The 26,792-nt window shown below is 49.6% G+C and overlaps 1 protein-coding gene across 1 annotated transcript in view; it reads right to left on the bottom strand.

Annotated features, from left to right (window-relative positions):
• LOC146019891 (uncharacterized) overlaps nucleotides 1–26,792 on the bottom strand; it is a 123,083-nt gene that overhangs the window by 73,652 nt on the left and 22,639 nt on the right. The window contains exons 5-7 of the mRNA XM_083152526.1: nucleotides 26,134–26,199; nucleotides 22,827–22,892; nucleotides 8,038–8,373 (exon numbers count right to left, since the gene is read on the bottom strand). Coding sequence (XP_083008652.1) covers nucleotides 8,038–8,373; nucleotides 22,827–22,892; nucleotides 26,134–26,199 — 468 coding nt within the window. The remainder of the gene's footprint in view (nucleotides 1–8,037; nucleotides 8,374–22,826; nucleotides 22,893–26,133; nucleotides 26,200–26,792) is intronic.

Genomic DNA, 26,792 nt, shown 5'->3' with positions numbered 1-26,792 from the left:
GCTAGACGCTAAGGTGGCGGGGCATCTAAATTTAGACGCTAAAGTGCCTGAATTTAGTTGGGTCTAGGGGTACACTATTGAAACCTGTCCAAAGTGGCACTAGTCGACGCAACAACTGTCGACCTTGTAAATTCCACTATCCACGCCAACCCGATGCGTGGTGAGCGGACGCGGTACGCGTCCTCCTGACCTGTTCATACCCCCACTATCCACATCGGCGTGGAGTTGACATTATAAAGCGTGGCGAGCGCAGCGAGCCACCGAGCCTGAAGCGTGGCGAGCGGACATGTAAAACGATCCCGAAGCGCGGCGAGCGCAGTAAACCCCGCGAGGGGACACGGATTACTTAACATGTATTCCGCGTCCGCTCGCCACGCTTGGGAATCGTTTTACGCGTCCACTCGCCACGCTTCGGGCTCGGTGGCTCGCTGCGCTCGCCCCGCTTTGTAAAGTCAACTCCACGCCGACGTGGATAGTGGGGGTATGAACAGGTCGGGAGGACACGTACCGCCGCCCCTCGTGGGGCTCGGTTCGCTCGCCACGCTTAGGGCTGACTTGGATAGGCAGAAAATTCCGGCAAATCACCAGAAAATCGGCCACAAATCGCATCACGGATCGAATCGCAGGCAAATCGTATGCGATATCGGATGCTATTTATATGAAATCGGCCGCCGTGATAATACACAAGTACCGAACCCTGAGATCTTACACTCTAATGTGGCAGCTGTGCCGGATACTAATTGCTGTACTATGATATCACTCATCACTGGGGAAGACTGGAAGCCTGTAAGGCAGGGTGGACGGACTTTTGTAACCGGGGATCTACTTTTTGTACACTTACTGTATTTACCGGTGATCTACCGGAGTTTCCCCATGTGCAAAAAATATTCCCTTCCCAGTGCATTACGCCCCTTACACATTATTCCACATCAGAATAGGCCAAAATTCACATTTGGACACAGGTTTTGAGCCAAACTTTAACAGTAGGACACAGGGAATGAGCCGAAATTCACATTCTGACACAGGGAATGAGCCAGAAATTTACATTCTGACGGAGCCATAAAACAACATCCCACTGAACTGTGATCAACAGAGACCCTGTCTCTGTCATGTAAACTCCTCACCCCCCACCACACCAACCACATTACACACTTTAATGTTAAATTTGTCTGTGGCTGCCGCTCAACCTTCCCGCCCACCATAACAAGCACCTTATAAAAGAAATATATATGCCTCACTGTCAGCCGTCGCCGTCCCAGAGCGTCACTGCGTTCTGTCACGTCCGGGACGGGCGGCGGAGATGGAGCGCCAGGGGAGCGTCGGGGGCGTTGCCTAGCAGCGCCCCGAGCTTCCGGCTCTGTTGCTCCGGCTGCCAGGCATCGGGGCGTTGCTAGGCAACGTCCCCGAGTCTCCAGACAGCGTGCGGCGTCAGGGCAGCTGACGTCCGCACAGTCACAGGCGGCAAATTCAAATAAATAGCCGGCGTCTGCTGGGAACAGACGCCGGTTATAGCTTTGGTGTGCCCTGCAGCCTTTGTGTTCCTGGTTCCAGCAGCTCCGTTACAGTACCCTGTGCCGTAATCCTTGCTGTGTTTCGGATAAGTCCTTACCTTTTGTTCCTTGATTATATTCCATCCTGTCAGCATTGTTGCTTGTATCTCATATTATTATATTCCATCTTGTCAGCATTGTTGCTTGTATCCCGTATTATTATATTCCATCTTGTCAGCATTGTTGCTAGTACCTTATATTGTTCTATTCCATCCTCTAGGCATTGTTGCCATTATTACCATTGTTATACAGTTATTCCACCTTCACCTATTGTTACGTCTGGTATACCCCGTGGGTATCCGGGGCCTCCTTGCCTTCTGTGGGTTTAGATAGTTTCACCCTTGCACTCCACTAGCCTTGGCGGTCGTGTTGTCCCTACGTAAGACCAGGTGGCATCGAGGTGGGAGCCTGACTAACGGGCTCTCACGAACGCGGCTATTATTGGTGAAGTCTAGCCCTCTGCACACGTCCGCCAATTCCGGTTTGAGGCAACGGAGGTAGGGGTGGCAAGAGAGTCCCCGGACCATAACATTATAACCGGCCACAAAATAATAGTAACACAACCATATTCCCTCTACAGTGGTTGTGTGTTTCTTGGTTTAGCATGGATCCCAATGCGGGGGTTCCGGCCCAGGTTTTTGCTGATCAGTTACACCTCCTCACTCAGCAGTTGCAGGATCTTACTCTCAGGGTAGAGTCTCAGGAAGAGGTTCGCAGAGCAGCTCCTCCAATGGCTGTGTCGGTTAAGGAACCCAAGATGAGTCTTCCCGATCGGTTCTCTGGGAACCGAAATCAGTTCTTTAATTTCAGGGAGAGCTGCAAATTATATTTCCGATTACGGCCCCTTTCCTCCGGGTCTGAACTACAGAGAGTGGGGTTGGTGATTTCCTTGCTCCAGGGGGATCCACAGACATGGGCTTTTGGGCTGAAGGCAGACAGTCCGGCTCTTCGGTCTGTGGAGTCCTTTTTCCAGGCAATGGGGATTTTATATGATGACCCAGATAAGGCAGCCACAGCAGAGGCTCATCTTAGATCTCTTAAACAGGGTCGCCAGGTGGCAGAAGCTTATTGCTCTGAATTCCGGCGATACGCCAATGATTCAGGGTGGAATGATCCAGCCTTACGCTCCCAATTTAGGGTAGGCCTGTCTGACCACATAAAGGATTCTCTGGTTCAGTATCCCACACCGACGTCCCTGGACGATCTCATGCAGCTGGTTATCAGGGTGGATCGCCGGCTCCGTGAGAGACGTTCAGAACGGGGGGCAGGTTTGGCGCCATTGCCCAGTGTCTCCGAGGACTCCACCATCGACCTCGGGGAACCCATGCAGCTGGGCGCAGCTCGCTTATCTCCACAGGAGAAGGCGAGACGGCGCTCCCAGGGCCTCTGTCTCTACTGTGGGGTCCGGGGACACTTGGTGAATTCCTGTCCTGAGCGTCCGGGAAATGCCAAGGCCTGAGGATGCAGGGAGACATCCTGTCAGGCCTATCTCTTATATCTCCCAGTAATTCTTTATTAATTCCCATATGTATTTTGTCTGAAATTCATAGGTGGGATGGCCAGGCATTTATTGATAGTGGGGCTGCGGGTAATTTTCTGGACTCACAGTTAGCTCAGGAACAGGGGATTGCTCTCATACCAGTATCTCCAGAGATTTCGGTCTATGGCTTAGATGGCAATCGCTTGCCCAGTGGGGTTATTTCACAGCGTACCGTCCCTCTACTGGTCCAGGTTGGGGTCACCCATTCTGAGCTCTTATCTTTTTTTATTTTTCATAGCCCTGTTACACCCGTAGTACTGGGATTGCTATGGCTCAAATTACACAACCCACGTTTTGATTGGCAATCAGGGGAACTTGTAAGTTGGGGTGAACAATGTTCTCATAATTGTCTGGTCCTTCCAGTCCGCATGGTGACTCCCTCAGTTTCGGAGGTACCTGAACCTTATTGGTCATTCTCTGACGTGTTTTCCAAAAAGGAAGCAGACGTCTTACCCCCTCATAGACCTTATGATTGCGCCATTAATCTTGTTCCTGAGGCCAAACTTCCCAAGGGGCGACTATACTCCTTGTCTCTCCCTGAAGAGAAGGCGATGGAGGAGTATATTGAGGAAAACCTCAAAAAAGGGTTCATTAGGCCCTCAAAGTCACCCGTCGGAGCCGGCTTCTTTTTCGTGGGGAAAAAAGACGGCTCCTTACGCCCGTGTATTGATTTTAGACAGCTTAATGCCATTACAGTAAAAAATTCGTATCCTCTTCCACTCATATCTGTCCTCTTCGATCAACTACGTAAGGCATCCATTTTTTCTAAAATTGATTTGAGGGGGGCGTACAATTTAATTCGCATCAAAGCAGGTGATGAGTGGAAAACGGCGTTCAATACGCATTCTGGACACTATGAGTATCTGGTAATGCCGTTTGGTCTCGCTAATGCACCTGCTGTGTTCCAGGATTTTATTAATGACGTTTTAAGAGAGTTTTTGGGAGTTTTTGTCATAGTGTATCTGGATGATATCTTGATTCACTCCCCATCACTGGAGCAACACCGCCTGCATGTATGCGCAGTTCTCAAGAAATTGAGAGAGAACAATTTATATGCTAAGTTGGAAAAATGCGAGTTTGAGGTGGAGAGCATTTCTTTTCTGGGATACATTATTTCCCCTCGGGGTTTTCAAATGGACCCAGGAAAGCTTCAGGCCATTAAGGATTGGGTACAACCATCAAACCTCAAGTCCACCCAGAGGTTTTTGGGGTTTGCCAACTATTATAGGAGATTCATTCCATTCTTCTCCGATATTGTGGCCCCCATAGTTGCATTAACCAAGAAGGACGCCAATCCTTCGGTCTGGTCCGACGCCGCTGTCAAAGCCTTTACTAAGTTGAAGGCAGCCTTTCTCTCCGCCGGGGTTTTGCGGCATCCCAATCCTGAACTGCCCTTTGTTGTTGAGGTGGATGCCTCAGAGGTAGGGATTGGGGCAGTCCTTTCACAGGTGGATGGGCAAGACGGTTTCTTACATCCATGTGCTTTTTTTTCTCGGAAGTTTTCCGCAGCAGAATGTAATTATGACGTCGGCAATCGGGAACTTCTCGCCATTAAAGCAGCCTTAGAGGAATGGCGACATTGGCTGGAGGGGGCTAGGTTCCAGGTTACCATCATAACAGATCATTAAAATCTGGCATACCTCCAATCAGCCAAAAGAGTCAACGCCAGGCAGGCGAGGTGGACTTTATTCTTTGCCCGATTTAATTTTATTATCACTTACAGGCCAGGGTCAAAAAATGTCGTTGCCGATGCTCTTTCGAGAAGTTTTTCTGCTGTCCAAGACCCCCATTTACAGCTGGAGCCTATTATTCCTGCCTCTTGTATTATTGCCGGGTTTACTCATAGCCTTCTGGACCAAGTCATTTTGGCACAAGCCTCGGCTCCTAAGGCCATTCCAGAGGGTAGACTTTTTGTGCCTTTAGAGCTCCGCAAAAAAATTTTTTTTGAGTTTCATCAATGTAGATCGGCGGGACATCCAGGCATTGATAAAACGTTATCCTTGTTATCTAGAGCTGTCTGGTGGTCTACCATGAGGAGAGATGTCAAGGAATGGGTGTCTGCCTGCGACGTCTGTGCCAGAAATAAAACTCCCCGCTGTTCTCCGATTGGTCAGTTGGTTCCCTTGTCGATATCCAGGATGCCATGGTCACATATCTCCATGGATTTTATAACCGATCTACCACAATCTCAGGGTTGTGACTCTATCTGGGTGGTGGTAGACCGGTTTAGCAAAATGGCACATTTTGTCCCCTTGACTGGTTTACCTTCCGCGGAAAGGTTAGCTTCCTTGTTTGTATGCCACATTTTTCGATTGCATGGCCTTCCCACAGATATTGTGTCAGATAGGGGCGTTCAATTTGTGGCCAAGTTTTGGAGGTCTGTTTGCTCTGCGTTACAGATTAAGCTCAGTCCATCTTCGGCCTATCACCCACAATCCAATGGGCAGACGGAACGTGTGAACCAGACACTCGAGCAGTTCCTGCGATGCTATGTATCTAAGTCCCAACAGGATTGGGTGGAGAACCTACCATTTGCAGAATTCGCCTATAACAACGGCTGGCATTCTGCCACCAAGATGTCTCCTTTTTTCTGTAACTATGGTTTCCACCCTCGGGCTAATTCTTTTGATCCTGTTCCCGCCAGAACAGGTAATCCCAGGTGGGTGACCAGTAGGAGGGGCACCTGGGCTATGGTCCGTAGGGCTCTCCTCTCTGCGACCACGGCCGCAAGGCGCTTTTCCGACCGTCACAGGAGACCTTGTTCGTTTAAAGTCGGAGATTGGGTGTGGTTATCCACCAGAAATATCAATATCCATCAGGCATCCAAGAAGTTGGGTCCTCGCTTTATTGGTCCCTACAAGATCGTTAGGAGAATCAATCCTGTGGCCTTCCGTCTCCAGATTCCACGCTCTCTGAAGGTCAATCCCACGTTCCATGCCTCTTTACTTAAACCTGCCCATCGGCCCTGTGCTTACAGGCCAGCACCGGTCATTCGGCAAGGCATCAAGGAGTTTGTGATTGATAGTATCCTTGATTCGAAAATCACCCGCGGTCGTTTATTTTTTCTTGTCCATTGGAAGGGCTATGGACCTGAGGAAAGGTCCTGGGTTCTGGACAAGGACCTTCATGCCCCATCCTTAAAAGAGTTATTTCATAGGCAAAATCCGTTGAAGCCAGGATTTGGAGGTCGGTTGACCTCTCCTCAAGGGGGGGGTACTGTCAGCCGTCGCCGTCCCAGAGCGTCACTGCGTTCTGTCACGTCTGGGACGGGCGGCGGAGATGGAGCGCCAGGGGAGCGTCGGGGGGCGTTGCCTAGCAGCGCCCCGAGCTTCCGGCTCTGTTGCTCCGGCTGCCAGGCATCGGGGCGTTGCTAGGCAACGTCCCCGAGTCTCCAGACAGCGTGCGGCGTCAGGGCAGCTGACGTCCGCACAGTCACAGGCGGCAAATTCAAATAAATAGCCGGCGTCTGCTGGGAACAGACGCCGGTTATAGCTTTGGTGTGCCCTGCAGCCTTTGTGTTCCTGGTTCCAGAAGCTCCGTTACAGTACCCCGTGCTGTAATCCTTGCTGTGTTTCGGATAAGTCCTTACCTTTTGTTCCTTGATTATATTCCATCCTGTCAGCATTGTTGCTTGTATCTCATATTATTATATTCCATCTTGTCAGCATTGTTGCTTGTATCCCGTATTATTATATTCCATCTTGTCAGCATTGTTGTTAGTACCTTATATTGTTCTATTCCATCCTCTAGGCATTGTTGCCATTATTACCATTGTTATACAGTTATTCCACCTTCACGTATTGTTACGTCTGGTATACCCCGTGGGTATCCGGGGCCTCCTTGCCTTCTGTGGGTTTAGATAGTTTCACCCTTGCACTCCACTAGCCTTGGCGGTCGTGTTGTCCCTACGTAAGACCAGGTGGCATCGAGGTGGGAGCCTGACTAACGGGCTCTCACGAACGCGGCTATTATTGGTGAAGTCTAGCCCTCTGCACACGTCCGCCAATTCCGGTTTGAGGCAACGGAGGTAGGGGTGGCAAGAGAGTCCCCGGACCATAACACTCACACTTTACTCTGGCCGCCGCTGCCGCTCTACCTTCCCGCCTCCGCTGCTCAGCTCTCCTGCCTCCTTGAGTCCTTTGCTTTGGACCATAGCTCCCCAGTCCTGCATTGTGCCGGTGCATGGGTGCGCACACACCCGGGCAATGCACTGCTGGGAACGCTGAAGCCAAAGAGGCTTCAGAAGGAATCTGTAGGTAACGGGGTAACTTTAGAAAATGATCGCGATCTACTGGGGGAAGGTCCGCGATCGACCGGTGGATCGCGATCGACTGTTTGGCCGCCCCTGCGTAAGACATCAATGGTGACAATGAGAAAAGTCATCCTTTAAGTACACTGACAGGGGTGTAACTAGAACGTTGTGGGCCCCATAGCAACATTTTTAAGGGGCCCCCCTTACACTCAATAGGATGCAGGTGGCACCAGCAACACTGTATGAGCACACATCTGTAATCTGCCTCTCACATACATACTGTACATATATACATGCACTAGACTCTCACATACATGCACTGCCACTCAAATATACATACATGTACTTCTACTCTCATTCATACATACATGTACTTCTACTCTCATTCATACATACTACATACACTGCCACTCTTATGCATAGGTGAATCTAAGGGGTGGTCCGGGGCTGCTCAGAATCTGGGAAGATTGCCCACCTTTCCGGAGGGGGACACGATTTCCGGGACCCTCACGGCCAATCCTGGAGGGTAGGCAACCCTGTATAAGTAACCAATATAATAGACTCCTGATTACATGACCCTGCACCAATTACTGCCAGGCTATATCCTCACAATATTACTTTCTATTGATACATTATTGTTATAATGCTATAAGTGCTGTATGTGTATATATATCCATACTTGGGTTACTACTCACATGTCACACGTAGCGGGCCTGTCCTCTCCTCTATCGGGCTCTTGGATCCGGGATGCTCCAGTCTGCAGATGAACACTGCTCCGTTGTCAGAGTCCTGTACTGGAGCCAACGTCAGTGTAGCTGTTGTATCTCCGGACTCCTCATCTCTCTCTGTAACTTGTAACATCCTCGGGTCAGAGCACAGAACGGCCCTGCTTATATCTCTCTGTATTTTATACCACGTCACAGTGTGTTTGCTGGCAGTATAATTAGAGATGCGGCACCTCAGAGAGGCTTTCTTCCCCACAGTCAGTTCTTCTACTGTAATCTTTTTCATTTCTGGAGGCGGCAGCGTTCCTATAAAAGTGCAGACATCGTAATACGGAGTCAGAGCACTATACACTGTACAATATAAGGTGATATCTAACACACATTTATCAACTGGTGATATTCATTATCACTATATAATAAATGATAAATGGTGCTTCAGCCAATCAGCTTCTATAATTTTTCAAACACATGGCAGGAGCTGATTGGCCGGTTACCATTTGTAATGAGTGATAACAAAAAAAGGGATTTGTGTACTTACTGTTAAATCCTTTTCTCCGATTCCACAGGTGGCACTGGAGATCTACAGTGGGGAATAGAGGGCGACCACTAGGAGCTTGGGCACTATAATAATTATAACACTGTGGCTAGCTCCTCCCCTCCACTTCCCCCTGCCTGGCAGTCTAAATAATTGTGCCCGGAGGAGGCTGGAAGATGCAACATACTTCCGAGAGGAGGGTAACCATTACACGTAAAACATGCACACTAGAAACTGTAGGACAGAAGAAAATAGAAATTTCTTTCAAACAGAGTCAACCAAACAACTGAAGTGACCAGGGGTTTTCACTAACAACCTGAATTACCCTGTAATAACTGTCCTGTATATCTGAACTGAAGGAAGAGCAGCGCCGGGAGGGCGTCCAGTGCCACCTGTGGAATCGGAGAAAAGGATTTAACAGTAAGTACACAAATCCCTTTTTCTCCTTCATCCACTAGGTGGCACTGGAGATCTACAGTGGGGACGTTCCAGAGCTCCCATTTCGGGCGGGACGGCGCTGAGATCCTTCCAACACTGCACAGCCAAACTGTGAAGCTTGGGCCGCAAAAGTATCAAATCGATAGAATTTGATAAAGGTTCTTTGTCCGGACCAAGTGGCGGCCCTACACAATTGAAGAACCGAGACCCCTCGGGCAGCCGCCCACGAAGGACCTACTGAGCGTGTGGAGTGTGCCGTAATAGGCGAAGGAGGCACCTGTGATGCCGTCACATATGCCTGTCTGATTGTAAGGCGAATCCATCTGGCCAAAACCTGTTTGGAGGCCGGCCAACCTCTTTTTTGAGATGTCATAAAGTACAAATAGAGAATCGGTCTTTCTCACAGAAGCCGTTCTGGAAATGTAGATTCTGAGGGCCCGTACCACGTCCAGGTATTTAGAATCACTGGAATCCTCTGTAAACGCAGGAACCACAATGGGCTGGTTTATGTGGAAAGACGACACCACTTTTGGTAGGAAAGACGCCTTTGTCCGTAACTCTGCTCTGTCTTCGTGAAAAACAAGGAATGGTGGGCGACATGATAATGCGCTCAAATCTGAAACTCGCCTAGTTGAGGCTAAGGCCAGAAGAAGGACTGTCTTCCATGTTAGGTATTTTAACTCCACTACTTCTAAAGGTTCAAACAGTGGAGACTGTAGAAACGAGAGGACTAGATCGAGATCCCATGGTGATGTGGGTGTCCGGAAGGGAGGTTGAATTCTCAACACTCCCTGAAAGAAAGTTTGCACCTGTGGCAGCAGGGCTAATTTTTTCTGGAAATAAATGGAAAGAGCAGAGACTTGGACTTTCAGGGATCCCAGGCGTAAACCTGCAGTAAGGCCCGCCTGGAGGAAGAGTAGAAGACGCGCCAATTTGAAAAATCTTGGTGATACGCTACGACTCTCACACCATGAAATGTACGCTCTCCATATACGATGGTAATGAATGGAGGTGACTTCCTTCCTAGCTCGTAACATAGTAGGAATCACTGCTGAAGGAATCCCAGCTCTTCTTAGGATTGTCCTCTCAGTAGCCAGGCCGTCAAATGAAGCCGCTGTAAGTCCGGATGGACGAAGGGACCTTGTGACAGCAGGTCGTGCTGCAGCGGTAGAGGCCATGGTTCGTCTACTAGTAGAGCTGTGAGCGTGGTGTACCACGACCTGCAAGGCCAGTACGGTGCTATTAGAAGCACTGTGACTGATTCTCTGCGAATGCGTTGCAGAATTCGTGGTAACATTGGAAATGGCAGGAAGATGTAAACAAACTGGTAACGCCAGGGCATCGTCAGCACATCTATCCCTTCCGCTGCTGGATCCCGCGTCCGTGCACAATATCTCGGAAGTTGATGGTTGTTGCGGGGGCCATCAGGTCTATCTAAGGGCATCCCCACCGATGTATGAGTCTTTGGAAGACCTGTTGATGAAGCTTCCATTCTCCCTGGTGAATGTCGTGTCGACTGAGATAGTCGGCTTCCCAGTTCTCTACTCCCGGGATGAATACTGCTGAGATTGCTTGGAGGTGATCCTGCGCCCAGAGTAATATCCGGCTGACCTCCTTTATTGCGGCGTGACTGCGTGTTCCTCCCTGTTTGTTTACATATGCTACTGCTGTAGCATTGTCGGATTGTACTCTGACTGCTTTGTTCCGAAGAAGAACTGAGGCTTCCAACAGAGCATTGTATATTGCTCTGAGTTCCAGAATGTTTATCGGGAGTAAGGCTTCCAGTGGAGACCACAGACCCTTGAATTGATGTTCGAGCACGACTGCTCCCCAACCGCGGAGACTGGCATCCGTGGTGAGAACCGTCCAGTCCCATATTCCGAATCGCTTCCCCTGAAGAAGATTTCGGGAGGTGAGCCACCACGTCAATGAGAGGCGCGCCCGAGGAGATAGAGTGATTCTCCGATGGAGTGTGAGATGAGAACCTGACCACTGACGGAGTAGGCAGAGCTGGAATGGTCTTGAACGGAACCGACCGTACTGGACCGCTTCGAATGTTGCTACCATTTTTCCCAACAGGCGGATGCACAGAAACACTGTGACTTGTCTGTGTTGTAGCACTAACCGAACCAAGAGTTGAAGAGAAGTAATCTTGTCCTCTGGTAAGAAGATCTTCCGTTGTACCGTCAGTATCATTCCTAGGAACAGTAACCTCTGTGAGGGTTGGAGTTGAGATTTTTGATAGTTGAGCATCCAGCCGTGCTGTATCAGTATCTCCTGAGTGCGACTGATGTTGGATAGAAGGATGTCTTCAGATGGCGCCTTCAGAAGAAGGTCGTCGAGATATGGCACTACCGTGATCCCTTGGGATCTGAGGAGCTGCATCATAACAGCCATGATCTTTGTGAAGATCCGGGGTGCCGATGAAAGCCCGAACGGTAGTGCTTGAAATTGGAAGTGGTCGTCTCTGATGGCGAATCTTAGAAACGCCTGATGAGGCGGCCAAATTGGTATGTGCAGGTAAGCATCCTTGATGTCTAGAGACACCAAGAACTCTTCCGGCTCCAAATCTGCTATGACTGATTGTAAAGATTCCATTCTGAACTTTACCACTCTCAGGTAGGGGTTGAGATGTTTTAGGTTCAGAATGGGTCGTGTGGAGCCGTCCGGCTTCGGTACGAGGAAAAGGGTAGAATAAAAACCCTGTGTTCTTTGTTCCAAGGGAACCGGGATAATTACTCCCATCCGATAGAGCTTTTGAACTGCCTGCAAAAGGGCTGCACCTTTGTCGAGAGAAGCTGCCAAACCGGTTGTGAAAAAGCGGTTTGGAGGCTTCTTTTGAAAATCTATTTTGCATCCGTAGGTCACAGATTCTGTGACCCAAGCATCTTGACTGGAGAGACACCAGACCTGATGATAGAGACGCAGCCGCGCCCCCACCCTGGTGTCCCCTAAGTGGGGCTGAGGTGTGTCATGAAGAGGGTTTTGGGGCCGGCTTGGCGTCCTGGTGTGCTGTGGAAGCGACACCTCTTCCTCAACCTCTGTATCCTCTGCCACTAGAAAGGCCAACTCTCGCACGCCCCCGGAATCTTGCCGTAGGGCGAAAGGACCGAAAGGACGGTCCCTGAAAGGGCCTCCTAGGAGGAGGAGGAGGGGCTGCAGAAGGTAAGAAAGATGATTTCCCCCCCGTGGCCTGGGAAATCATCTTGTCTAGCTCCAGCCCAAACAAACACTCCCCCTGAAAGGGCAGAGCCTCCACTGCTCTTTTGGATTCCGCATCTGCCTGCCATTGGCGTAGCCAGAGCGGAGATGCGGGATGCCAATATACACACATCTGAAGAAGCCTCTACAAGGTAAGCAGCGGCTTCTTTTATGTGGTCCGCTAAAGCCACTAACTCACCCGCCGCTGGATCGTTACCGAGATTCTCATAAATCTGGGTTGCCCAGGCCTCCATCGCTTTGTTCACCCAGCATCCCACTTGTGCAGGGCATTGTACCAAACCCGCAGCCGTGTAGATGTTCTTAAGGGTGGCTTCCAGCTTCTTGTCGGAAGTCTCCTTCAACAAGGATGTTCCCGGGATAGGCAGGACTGTCTTCTTAGAGAGACGGGAGACCGATGGGTCCACTGAAGGTGGAGTCTCGCATAATTTTTTACTGTCTGCAGGAAAAGGGTATGCAGTTAAGAATTTGTTGGAGGCCGGAAAACGTCTATCTGGATGAAGCCATGCATCCTTCAAATGTTGGTCTAATTCCTCAGACACTGGGAAGGCGGCCGCCTGCCTGCGACGCTTACCAAATATTTGAGGGCGATCTGGAAGAGCAGCCTCGTCGTCTACTTTTAAAGTAGACTTAACCTTAGCAATCAGGTCTTCTAAGCCCTGTGAAACCGGCTCAGGGGCTGGTTGTACTTGTAAGATATCAATAGGGTCAGTGTCAGGATACTGTCCCTCCTCAAGAGGAGGCATGTCATCATCCGACCCATATGCATCCAATCTATCAGTGAGCAGACGGCTCTCATTAGACAAAATGGGCGGAGCTATAGGATCCGCATCCCTTGGGATAAGTGTTAATTGAGAAGCCCAAACAGAGACCTCTTGCTGGGGTGTTACTGGAGTGTCTGTACATTCTGCACACAGTACAGCTCCCTCCACCTGTAGGGTGAATTTTGTTTGACATCTTCTACATGTCAGCTTCTTTGAAGAACCCCCAGCCATCACACACACTTATGGTGGGCATACATCAACCCGATTTGGACCGATTTCGGCCGATTGCGATCAATCGGTCCGATAAATCGGCCCAAATCGGTTCTTCATGACATGGGGTCGGGTCCGATGCGCGGTCCCGTGCATATCGGACCCGGCCCCAGGGGTCGGACCGGCGGAACATCCGATGTAGGTCAGTCGGGGCGGTGAGGAGCAGTGGGGGCGGGCGGCTGGGGAGGAAGAAGCAGTGGGGCAGCAGCGCGTTACCAGATTGGGGCGGGCGGCGGTGACCATCAGTGACAGTGTCACTCTCCACTGTCCAGCGCTAGCGGGCGGGCAGCCGCGGCTATTACATCTTTAAAATAACGTGTCAAATGACTGCCCGGCTAATGATTGGCTGAGATAGAGCACTCTCAGCCAATCAGTGGCCTCCCTTCGCGGCCGCTGATTGGCTGAGAGTGCTCTATCTCAGCCAATCAAAAGCCGGGCAGTCATTTGACACGTTATTTTAAAGATGTAATAGCCACGGCTGCCCGCCCGCAAGCGCTGGACAGTGGAGAGTGACACTGTCACTGATGGTCACCGCCGCCCGCCCCAATCTGGTAACGCCCCACTGCTCCTCACCGCCCTGCAGCTCCCTGATATTTTTTTTTTACATGTGATAAATCGCATGTGATTTATCACATGAAAAATGGCACATCAAAGTCCTCATCGTAGGTGAGCCTCCCGGGGAGCTGCGGGGCGGCTCGGAGGAGAATAGGGTCCGACTTGTCCTTAGGACAAGTCGGCTCTATGTATGGGGGCCTTTACAGTTAAAGTCAATCAGATTGAAAAAAAAAAAGCAAGTGCAAGTGGAGAGAGAGAGAGAGGGAGCACCCACAAGTCAGCACTTCCCTCAGCGTTAAAACGCTGCAGGGCTCTGACTACAATTTGAGCACAGCCTTTGCTCTCTAGCAAAGACCTCTATCACCCCACTCACAGACCCAGGGATGTCAGAGGTCAGCGGTGGTTAATTAGACCTCCCTGAGGCAGGACGCGGCAGAAGAGAGCTCCGGAGCTGAGTAATGGCGCCGGCTGTGAGGAGGAACGCAGGGGGCCCTGGGAACTCGTCCCGCGCGCTAGGCTCCATCCACCGTATATGGCGCGCTTTTTAGAAAAAAGACGCGCTGCAAACACCGCCACTAAACCCGACTCCCCTGCTAGCGGGGAGCCGTGATAATACCTATCTGCCTGCTGGCCGGCGGCGGTGAGGCTGTGCGGACTGAGACGCGGCCGCACGCAGCGGCGTCCAGTCACTCTGGGACGGCGGTCCCAGGAGCCCGGGACCCCGCGCAGACCGCAAGCAGTGGCGCCGGGGTCCCCCCCGGCAGCTCCCGCAACGCAGACAGGCAGTCGGCAGAAGCTGCCTGTCTGTCCTCATAGTAAAAAAATCAAGAATATATAATACAATTTCTATTTGCCCTTAGAGGGCAAAACGTTGCACCCAGCTCCCCGGGCACATTCTAAGACTGCCAGGCAGGGGGAAGTAGAGGGGAGGAGCTAGCCACAGTGTTATAACTATTATAGAGGCCAAGCTCCTAGTGGTCGCCCTCTATTCCCCACTCTAGATCTCCAGTGCCACCTAGTGGATGAAGGAAAAACATCCTTGATAAATCTGTCCTGAAGTTCCCAGCACAGTTCCACAGACCATTTCTCACCAATGCCCTTGAATACATTTGTATTTGGCAATTTTTCACAAGCGCGTGACACCTGTTGCCTACTACAGACGCAATGCAGTCGTGTGTGCTGCAACCGTTTCTCTTTTTTGTAGCTGCCAAATGGGCATTTCTGATGGTAACTGGGCAGCACCAATGGGCCTTCATGCAAGAGAACAGAGCCAAATCCTCCACGAGGCAACCTAGGCTTTTTTCCTAATGGCGGGTGGGCCTATTTGCAGAAAACCAAATTTATCTTTGTGTGTTTTAAATAACAAAAATGGAGAGGAGTAAGGAGGTCCAGATCAGTAATATAGTAACATTCAGATGTTCACTGCTGTTCGCCATCTGCCATTCTGACGGAGCCTGCCTCCACCTCCCCATCGCCCTCCCGCTGCTCCCCTGTAGCTGTCTGCACCCCCCACTAACCCTGCAGTGGATACGGGTAGGGAATCAGCTCCATGCCGCTGGGTGAAGGGGATGCGCATGTGTGTAAGACGCTCGCGCATCCCCGTCAGATGCAGTGCCTCTCCGCCAGCCTGCACCAGCTCAGGGAATCGGCTCCATGCCGCCATGTGAAGAGGACGTTCAGATGCAGCGCCTCTCTGCGATTCCCTGAGCTGGCTGAGAGGCGCTACATCTGCAGTAGTCGAGGTTGAAAGAAGACGTACCTGTACTTAGTCTTCACATTGACTAAATAGTGGTTGTAGGTTGTACTCCTGAATGTTTTTTTCCAATAAATGTTTGTCCAACATTATTTTAAATGTGCTCAATGTGTCTGTCATCACCACCCCTTCTGGATGAGCGTTCCAGACCCTTACTGCCCTGACCGTAAGAAGCCTTTCCTTTTAGTAGTATGGAATCCTCTGTCCTCTAGTCTGAACGCATTCCCACATGTCCTATTCTCCGACAGAGAGGTTGCCCGGTAGTTCAGAGTATTGTCCTCTGCAGTGGCAGAACTCCGGGAGGCAACGGAGGCTCCTGCTGCTGGGGCACTAAGCCCTGAAGTGGCACATCCGCTCCATCCTCATCCGCTGGCTCAGGGAGCAAGTTTCCCCAGGCCCCTGTCACCAATGGCCATGGTTCACAGCGCAGGCGGTAATAGACAGCCAGAAAAAGTACCTCCACAGAGGGAGGGGGTGGTAGGTGGCGCTGTGACCTGGGTTGTGTCACTAGCAGCTGCTGATTTGTCGGGTTAGTTAGGCCCGAACTGGATAGAAAAGACAACTTGGATGTAGCAGCGCTGAAACTGTTATATGTTTTAAAAAAATGAAAATAAAAAATATTAAATAATAAGGATTGGACTGATTGTACAATTAAAAACAATAATACATTTATTAATAGAGTGACCAAGTGCTGGTATGGTAAAAATGGGGGGGCGGAGATAAAATCAACTTGCAGAACTGTCCATTCCTATTGTGCCGAAGACAATATTAAGTGCAAATGCATGAAAAATGGATAGGGGTTACCGTCCACCTGTAGACACACCGGGGTGTAGCTTGTGCTCCCTGGGACTCAAGGCCCGAGTTGTTGGTAGGGCCGAGTCACCGTCCAGAGTATGGGAGACACCCGGAGATGGTACTCCCAAAAGATGGTACTGGGGTCCTTTTTGGTGTTGAGTGTCCACGGTAAGGTAAATCCAACGGGGTCCACGGCTGGTCTGGAACAGTTCAGAGATAAGGTATGGAACACCTGACGCGTTTCGCCGGCTCAGCGGCTTTTTAAGGGTTGCCGACCCTCCCGGAATTTCCGGGAGTCTCCCGAAAATCGGGTACCCCCTCCCGGCCCCCGGAAGGGTGGGCAACCCTCCCGGATTCAGGGGGGACCCCCGCTGACCCCCGGATCGCGGCATTAAAATACCGCAATCCTCGGGTCTCAGAGGAGGGGGCGGAGCTAAAACGGCAAAATCGCGTCATTTTAGCCCCGCCCCCTCCACGGAGATCCGTGAATTCGATGCTTTAACAGCATGGGGCGGGGCTTAGTGATGTCACTCGTAAGCCCCGCCCCCTGAGCGGCTGCTGAAACTCTCCTCTCCGGGCTTCTCCCAGGGAGGAGAATCTTAAAGTCGGCAACCCTGATATATAATATAATATGCTATTGCACTCTTTGGCTGGGGGGGGGGGGGGGGGTGTGTGTGTGTGTGTGCACATATATCATCCGATGCTCTCAGGGCTGGTGGTACATAGTCGGGACTGAGGCCCAAAGTCTGCAGCTGCTGCTGGAAGGTAAATATATTCTATTATCCCTCTTTTCTGTGCCAGGCCCTTGCATTTTACAGCACACACACACATTTTATATATATATATATATATATATATATATATATATATATATATATATATATATATATATATATATATATATATATATATATATATATATATATATATATATATATATATATATATATATAATGTGGATACGGCGGCACTCACAGGACTTCGCATAGACAAACAGTCAGACCACTCTGGGGTCACGCCCCCCCCACCCCACACACACACACACATTATTAGGTGCTGTCCAAAACCCCTATTATTGCGCATAATAGGCCCCTGATCATTTTCAGCTCCAGGCCTATTTACACCTTAATCTGGCACTGGCACCAGCAACACTGTATGAGGACACATCTGTAATCTGCCTCACACATACATACTATACATATATACATGCACTAGACTCTCACATACATGCACTGCCACTCTCATTCATACTGTACATACTACACACACTGCCACTCTATTATACCCGTTTTACACCAAAATCCCTGGTCGGACCCTGGTCTTTGAATACGGGAGTTTCCAGGGTTGGACCCAGCTTCATACCCCATTTACACAGCACTGTGACCCAGGTCGGACCCAGGTCTGCGCCGTTTACACTGAACCTGGGTCAGCCCTGCTTTTCCCTATGGATGACATTAAAAATGTCCATTTTAGGACTGATAAACTGCCATCCAAGCTTCCATCAATGATTTAAAATAAAAATTAAAAGACATGACTAGTTAGCATTGAAGAATGTTGGTTTGTTTATTTTGTAAAATATTTTTAAAAAAGTTTTATTCAGTGCTCAAGCATACATAGCGGTATAAAAGTGCAGCATCACCCATGTGCTCTCCCCAGCCCCATACCCATCCCCTGCAGCAGCAGACCGAATCTCCCATGTGCTCCCCCCCAAAAAAAATAACATAAAGTATACTGCATCCAATTATGAATTCTGTGTGCACTGCTCATATCCTTCCTGGCTGCTGTATTTTGCCACTGCAGCGCACTGTGGAAAGGCGTCCAGCACTTCTGGTATCCTTTCAGCACTACCCGGATGTCCCAACCTGGGTTGCGACCATTTACACCGCCCACGACCCAGGTCCAACCAGTGTTCAACCCTGGTCAGGACCTAGGTAGGAGACCAGTGTTACTGGACCTGGGTTGGCCCCTTTTACACCAATGCTGACCTGGGTCCGAAGTGGGTCCAACCTGGGTTATTCCTTGGTGTAAAAGGGGTATTAGTAACCAATACAATAGACTCCTGATTGTTCTATCTCCAAACTTCTAATCTCTCTCTGTAAAGACCCCCATACATTAGGCTGACAAGTCGGACCTAATCTACTGACAACTCCCTGGGGAGTATTCTTCTGACCATCACGTCCCATTTTTTTTTATTTTTTTTTGTTGACACACTGAATATGAATTTCACAAATACTTTCTAAAAGAATATTTGTTTTCAATATAAAAAAACTTTTCTCAAACAGGTCTATTTAGGGTGAGAGATCTTAAATCCAAGCGGCAGTGAAAATGTGGTTATAGGGAGCTGACTACTCCCTTTCCAGCAGTTGCTTTGAGTTAGCAGCACATGACAAGGATTCTAAATTGACCTTGTGTTAATTTTCTCCTCTTATTTTGTATCTAGATAACAACAGAGCCTGGAATTCAGAGCCGGCCCTAGCCTAAATGACGCCCTAGGCAAGATTTTGGCTGGTGCCCCCTAGCACCACCACTAGTTCCGCCTCTGACCCTGCTCCCCTTTCCCAGCACCATCAACCCTCATCATAGCAGTCATTTGGTGCTCCTACCCGCAATATTTTAAATAGAAACAGTGCACACATTCGGTGCGCAGCCCAAACAGGGGTGTGTTCTTGCTGGGAAGGGGCATGGCCATACAATAGTACCCCCAATTCAAATTATGCCACACAGTAGTGCAACTTTATTCACATTATATCATGCGATGGTGTCCCTTATTCACGTTACATCACACAGTAGTACCACTTTACCTTATATACATTACTCCTCACATTATACCCTTAAAAAAAAATCCTGAGAAAATATTGTATTTTAAGCACCTCCATGGCCACACTGCAACCCAGCACAAAGCAGTATGTGCTGGGCAGAGGAGAAGAACTGCAGCTGCTGCTGTCACTTAAGGGGAGGGGGTCTGGGGCCCCCACTGGGCCCTTCCATCAGGCTTTGCTAATTTGTACCCCCTACTCCTTTCTCTCGGCACCCCCTGATCATACCACACAATAATGCCCCTTACACATGACACACATTATTAATGTCATTATAAACATAATGCCCCTTACACATTATGCCAACCTTTATTAATGCCCTTCATACATATAATGACACACATAATGCCCCTTACATATATGTTGCACATTATTAATGCCCTTATATACAAGACACACATAATGCCCATTACACATATTTTGCACATTATTAATGCCCTTATACACATGACACACATAATGCCTGTTACACATATGTCGCACATTATTAATGCATTTATACATGACACACATAATGCCCCTTACACATATGCCGTACACTATTGCACAACCAACCCACCCGCAGACAGCACTCGCACAGCCGCTAACACTGTGACCTCTGCCTCTGCTTGGATACAGATGTGTCCTCATACATCTTGCCTCAATAGGCCTTGCAGTTCCTGGCCAGTTCTGCTAACATTGGGTGCATTTTTTTGCAGAAAATTCATCTTATTTGCATTGTTAGGACCAGCACACACAAGGAGCTTTCCAATGATTAAAATGATATGCAGCATGCCTATATTCTGTGTGCGACTGTGGCTGTACCTGCATACGGAATGCTATGTTACAGTGATTTCCATGAATACACTATTCCATTAGCCTAGTTTGCCTATGCCTAGGGCCGACTCTGCTGGAATTGACCATATAATGGACAGGCTTCATTAATCAAACGGCGTTTGGTGTATGTACAGCCTAGGGTGGCCAATCCCAGGATCGGGATCGGCGGGATCCTGGGATTTGGCCCCCAAAACGCCGGGATTTCAATCCCAGGATTGGAGTTTCCAATCGCGGGATTTTGCGATTAGACTGTGCATGCGCAGTCTTATGCCAGGCAGCGTCTGAGTGGGTGCTCAGCAGCTGCCCGGCTTCTCCAGTCCCAGACAGCACGGCTCTGCGCAGCGTGACGACGTCAGAGGTCACGCTGCACAGGCCGCACAGTCTGCCTGCCGGGCACCAACAGACCAGACCGCCCACCCACCCTGCAGCAGACCAGGCAGACCGCGGACCAGGCTGCCGCTGACCACGGACCAGCCCGCTCACCTGCCCACCAGGCGACCAGACCGGGCTGCATCAACCCAGCTCGTCCCTTCCACCCTGGCTCCATCTCCCCGTCTCGACCACCCGCACCACGCATCTGTAAGTAAATATGCGGGGCGGCCGAGGCAGGGATTTTTTATTAGGGAAGCCAATCCTAGGAATCCCGGGATTGGGCATATTTAAATCCCGAATTCCGGGATTGAAAAAATGCCCTGGGATTGGCATCCCTAGTACAGCCCATATGGCTTTCCCTCTATATTTAATACACATTCTGGTTTTCAGTGTGTGTGTGTGTGTGTGTGTGTGTATGTCATACTGGAATCGGTACATCTGTCAGACCACACTTAGGTCTACAGTCATTAGGTCGACCCCACTAGGTCGACTGGCAGGAAGGTCGACCTGACTTAAGGTCGACATGGGCCAAGGTCGACATGACTTAAGGTCGAATTTGCATAAAGGTCGACATGAGGAAGGTTGACTGGTCATAAGGTCGACATGGGTTTTGCACTGTTTTTTGACCCGAATGTCGACACAGTCGACATGGACACAGTTGGCAATGAGAATCGGACCCTCGCATCGCTCGCTTCACTCGCAATGCTTCGGGCACGGTGGCTCGCTTCGCTCGCCACAGCTTTAATAACCTCCTCCACACCCTAGTGGATGGTAGGGCATAAAATACCACCTGTCGACACATGTCGGCTCAAAAAACGGTACTTGTGAGTTATCCGGGCTGCCGATTTCTAAATCGGGTCGGATCGGGCACATCGCATCGCATGCGACCATCGGATGCGACCATCGGATGCGATGCGATGCGATGACCCGATTTTTCCATAGGAATCAATGTTAAAATGGACTGAGTCCATTTTAACATGGAATTCAATGGGAAAAAGGGGTCCTTTTCATACCCCTACTATCCAAGTGGGCATGGAGTTGGATATAAACCTGTGGCGAGCGTAGCGAGCCACCGAGCCCGAAGCGTGGCGAGCGTAGCGAGCCCCGCGAGGGGACCCAGAATACCGTCCCCTCGCGGGGCTCGCTACGCTCGCCACGCTTCGGGCTCGGTGGCTCGCTACGCTCGCCACAGGTTTATATCCAACTCCATGCCCACTTGGATAGTAGGGGTATGAAAAGGACCCCTTTTTCCCATTGAATTCCATGTTAAAATGGACTCAGTCCATTTTAACATTGATTCCTATGGAAAAATCGGGTCATCGCATCCGATGATCGCATGCGATGCGATGCGATGCGATGCGGCATCGCATCGCATCGCATCTGATTGTATGCCTTAACTTAAGGCATACAATCAAAAAATCGGCAGCCCAGATAACTCACAAGTACCCAAAAAACAGTGAAAAACCCATGTCGACATTATGACCAGTCAACCTTCCTCATGTCGACCTTTATGCAAATTCGACCTTAAGTCATGTCGACCTTGGCCCATGTCGACCTTAAGTCAGGTCGACCTTCCTGCCAGTCGACCTAGTGGGGTCGACCTAATGACTGTAGACCTAAGTTCATTCTAATAGATGACCGCTTTCCGTCATACTTGCCTACCTGACCCTCTCCATAAGGGAGACAATGCTGTTTCTGGACTTCCCTGGTAATGTATGATTGCCAGCACCTGTGGGGAGCTACATTGATAAGAAAGTTGTCCCCACAGGTGATGGCAATCATACATTACCAGGGAAGTCCAGGAACAGAGCATTGTGTCCCTCATGGAGAAGGTCAGGTAGGCAACCCTGGTATATATGTGTGTGTGTGTGTGTGTGTGTGTGTGTGTGTGTATTTGGTTTTGCTGTGCCAATTCTACATCGGTCTTTAACCATCAATGATTTTGAATCATCGATGGCCATCCCTATTAACCCTTCACCAATAGGACCCGGATGTGACGTGAGGTGATGGCAGAAGGTGTTAGATGCCCTTATAGCGGTTTTTATTTTGTGTCTCATCTAGTTTGGTGTATGTTATTTTATTTTAGCTACAGGGGACCCAGTGCATGATGGGAAAGGTCCTCCCGGGGAATGGGATCTAGTTGCTACCATGGAGAGAGGGAGCTGTGAAGACAGATTGAAGGTAGGAGCAGATAGGGACTAAGCCGTCATCAATATTTATAAAAAAATAAGCCCTGGACTAGCCCTGCATGTGGCCCAATAGCGAGTGTATGTTTGGTGGCTAAAGAAGTCAGATGCAACCAATCAGATTGTAGCTATCATTTTACAGATTATACTGGATAAACCGAGAGCTGATCTCTCCCTGGTGGCCAAATACCTTGTGGTGGGTGCTTATCTTACTGACATCTATCTCATTTCTAGAATTACCTTCAATCTTCCGCTGAGACCCGGCGGATACAAGCGGTACCGTCTCTTTCCCTCCTTTCTTTCCTTCTGTGATACAAAGAAAGCTTGGATGAGAATACGCCCCAGTGCCTGATATTCCTATTGCTGACAGTCATCCATAAAGTGGGTTTCTATCAGCAAAGCGACCACTACCATGGAAAATACAGGGACAGTCCAGCCAAGTGTGTGCTGATAATGGTGATGGCTGCTGTTAGTGTGCACTGATAATGGTGATGGCCGGTGTAAGTGTGCACTGATTATGGTGATGGCCGGTGTTAGTGTGCACTTATAATAGTGATGGCCGGTGTTAGTGTGCACTTATAATAGTGATGGCCGGTGTAAGTCTGCACTGATAATGGTTATGGCCGGTGTTAGTGTGCACTTATAATAGTGATGGCTGGTGTTAGTGTGCACTTATAATGGTGATGGCTGGTGTTAGTGTGTGCTGATAATGGTGATGGCTGGTGTTAGTGTGCGCTGATAATGGTGATGGCCGGTGTTAGTGTGCGCTGATAATAGTGATGGCTGGTGTTAGTGTGCGCTGATAATGGTGATGGCCGGTGTTAGTGTGCGCTGATAATAGTGATGGCTGGTGTTAGTGTGCGCTGATAATAGTGATGGCTGGTGTTAGTGTGCAATGATAATAGTGATGGCTGGTGCTAGTGTGCACTGATAATAGTGATGGCCGGTGTTAGTGTGCGCTGATAATAGTGATGGCCGGTGTTAGTGTGCGCTGATAATAGTGATGGCCGGTGTAAGTCTGCGCTGATAATGGTGATGGCCGGTGTAAGTCTGCGCTGATAATGGTGATGGCCGGTGTTAGTGTGCACTTATAATAGTGATGGCTGGTGTTAGTGTGCGCTGATAATGGTAATGGCCAGTGTTAGTGTGCGCTGATAATGGTAATGGCCGGTGTTAGTGTGCGCTGATAATGGTGATGGCCGGTGTTAGTGTGCGCTGATAATGGTGATGGCCGGTGTTAGTGTGCACTTATAATAGTGATGGCTGGTGTTAGTGTGCGCTGATAATGGTAATGGCCGGTGTTAGTGTGCGCTGATAATAGTAATTGGTGTTAGTGTGCGCTGATAATAGTGATGGCTGGTGTTAGTGTGCACTGATAATGGTGATGGCCGGTGTTAGTGTGCACTGATAATAGTGATGGCTGGTGTTAGTGTGAACTGATAATGGTGATGGCCGGTGTAAGCGTACGCTGATAATGGTGATGGCCGGTGTAAGCGTGCGCTAATAATGGCAATGGCTGGTGTTAGTGTGCGCTAATAATGGCGATGGCTGGTGTTAGTGTGCGCTAATAATGGCGATGGCTGGTGTTAGTGTGTGCTAATAATGGCGATGGCTGGTGTTAGTGTGCACTGATAATGGTGATGGCTGGTGTTAGTGTGCGCTGATAATAGTGATGGCCGGTGTAAGTGTACGCTGATAATGGTGATGGCCGGTGTTTGTGCACGCTGATAATGGTGATGACCGGTGTAAGGGTGCACAAAAAATGTTGATGTGCACTAATAATGGGTACTTGTGGGTTATCCGGGCTGCCGATTTCTAAATCGGGTCGGATCGGGCACATCGCATCGCATGCGACCATCGGATGCGATGCGATGCGATGACCCGATTTTTCCATAGGAATCAATGTTAAAATGGACTGAGTCCATTTTAACATGGAATTCAATGGGAAAAAGGGGTCCTTTTCATACCCCTACTATCCAAGTGGGCATGGAGTTGGATATAAACCTGTGGCGAGCGTAGCGAGCCACCGAGCCCGAAGCGTGGCGAGCGTAGCGAGCCCCGCGAGGGGACACAGAATACCGTCCCCTCGCGGGGCTCGCTTCGCTCGCCACGCTTCGGGCTCGGTGGCTCGCTGCGCTCGCCACAGGTTTATATCCAACTCCATGCCCACTTGGATAGTAGGGGTATGAAAAGGACCCCTTTTTCCCATTGAATTCCATGTTAAAATGGACTCAGTCAATTTTAACATTGATTCCTATGGAAAAATCGGGTCATCGCATCCGATGGTCGCATGCGATGCGATGCGATGCGATATCGCATCGCATCTGATTGTATGCCTTAACTTAAGGCAGGGATGGGGAACCTCAGGCCCGGGGGCCGTATGCGGCCCCCGTAGCCGTTCTGAGTGGCCCTCCCACCCACCTGGCAGCTTTGCCGGGAGTCAAGTACAGGGGAATTCTTGCGAGAGGTCGGTAGTTCTCGCGAGATTCCTCTTAATCAACAGCAGCCCGGACACTGTCAGTCCTATTCAGCGGCAGCCGCCGGAGCGTGGGACGGCTGCAGCAGGACAATTTGTAAGAGAAATTTTTACATATGGCCCCCGAAGGCATACAAACGGCCCTTGGCACAAAAAAGGTTCCCCACTCCTGACTTAAGGCATACAATCAAAAAATCGGCAGCCCGGATAACTCACAAGTACCTAATAATGTTGATGTGTGCTATTAGTGTGTGCTGATAATGGTGGTGGCCAGTTTAAAAGCACCTATAATGGTGACATATACCTCCCAACTTTGCTTACCAAAAAAGGGGTGGGGTATTGGGAGGAGGAGGCTGGACTCAGTTAGAGGGGCGGGGCTCAGAGCCACAACCCCTGTTTTTGTCATGTTAGGGGCATACCCAGAGCTCCCAGAGTAGCTGGCCAGCCCCTATCTTCGCCACCCGGCACTGTATGATGCACATGTGTAAGACTGTTTTACTATTACCTCCCAATTCTGCAAAACGCAGACTCAGGACTCTCTGAGCATCCCTGCCTCGGGTAAAAGGGTATGAATCATCCATGGTCATCCCTATTAACCCTTCGCGAAAAGGACCAGGATGTGAGGTGAGGTGATGTCGGAACTTGTTAGATGTCCTTACAGCGTTTGGTCAGGTGTATGTTATTTTACAGTATTTTAGCTACAGTGGACCCTTGCAGGCTCGCTGCGCTCGTCTCAGGTTACTATGTTATATTAACATTCACCCCCACAGCCCAAACTTTGGCATTTTTTCATACAGGTTTCTGCATAAATGTACACCCCAGCTAAATTGAAGCTGCATCCATAATATACACAATGAGGGCGCCAAAATCAATATTTACAAAATAAGCCCCAGACTAGCCCTGCATGTGGCCCAATAGCGAGTGTATGTTTGGTGGCAAAAGAAGTCAGATGCAACCAATCAGATTGTAGCTATCATTTTACAGTGTATACTGGATAAGCCGAGAGCTGATATCTCCCTGGTGGCCAAATACCTTGTGGTGGCTGCTTATCTATCTCCTTTCTATAATTACCTTCATTCTCCAGGTCAGAACTGCCGGATACAAACGGTTCCATCTCTGGCTTTCCTTTCTTTCCTTCTGTGATGCAAAGAAAGCTTGGATGAGAATACGCCCCAGTGCCTGATATTCCTATTGCTGACAGTCAGCCATATAGTGTGTTTCTATCAGCAAAGTGGCCACTACCATGGGAAATACAGGGACAGTCCAGCCAAGCGTGCACTGATAATGGTGATGGGCGGTGTTAGTGTGCACTAATAATGGTGATGGCCGGTGTTATTGTGCCCTGATAATGGTGACTACCGATGTAAGTGTGCGCTGATAATGGTGACTACCGATGTAAGTGTGCGCTGATAAATGTGATGGGACGGTTTTAGTGTACGCTGATAATTGTAATGGCCGGTGTTAGTGTTTATGGATAATGATGATGGCCGGTGTTAGTGTATGCTGATAATGTTTATGACTTGTTAGTGTGCGCTGATAATGGTGATGGCCGGTGTTAGTGTCCGCTGATAATGGTGATGGCCGGTGTTAGTGTGCGCTGATAATGGTGATGGCTGGTGTTAGTGTGCGCTGATAATGGTGATGGCCGGTGTTAGTGTGCGCTGATAATGGTGATGGCCGGTGTTAGTGTGCGCTGATAATGGTGATGGGCTGTGTTAGTGTGTGCTGAT

Source organism: Crinia signifera, chromosome 7 (genome assembly GCF_055691185.1).
Source record: "Crinia signifera chromosome 7, ASM5569118v1, whole genome shotgun sequence".
NCBI classification, from domain to species: domain Eukaryota; kingdom Metazoa; phylum Chordata; class Amphibia; order Anura; family Myobatrachidae; genus Crinia; species Crinia signifera.
The sequence above is the reverse complement of the archived record's forward strand: the minus strand, read 5'-3'. Positions and strand labels throughout refer to the sequence as shown.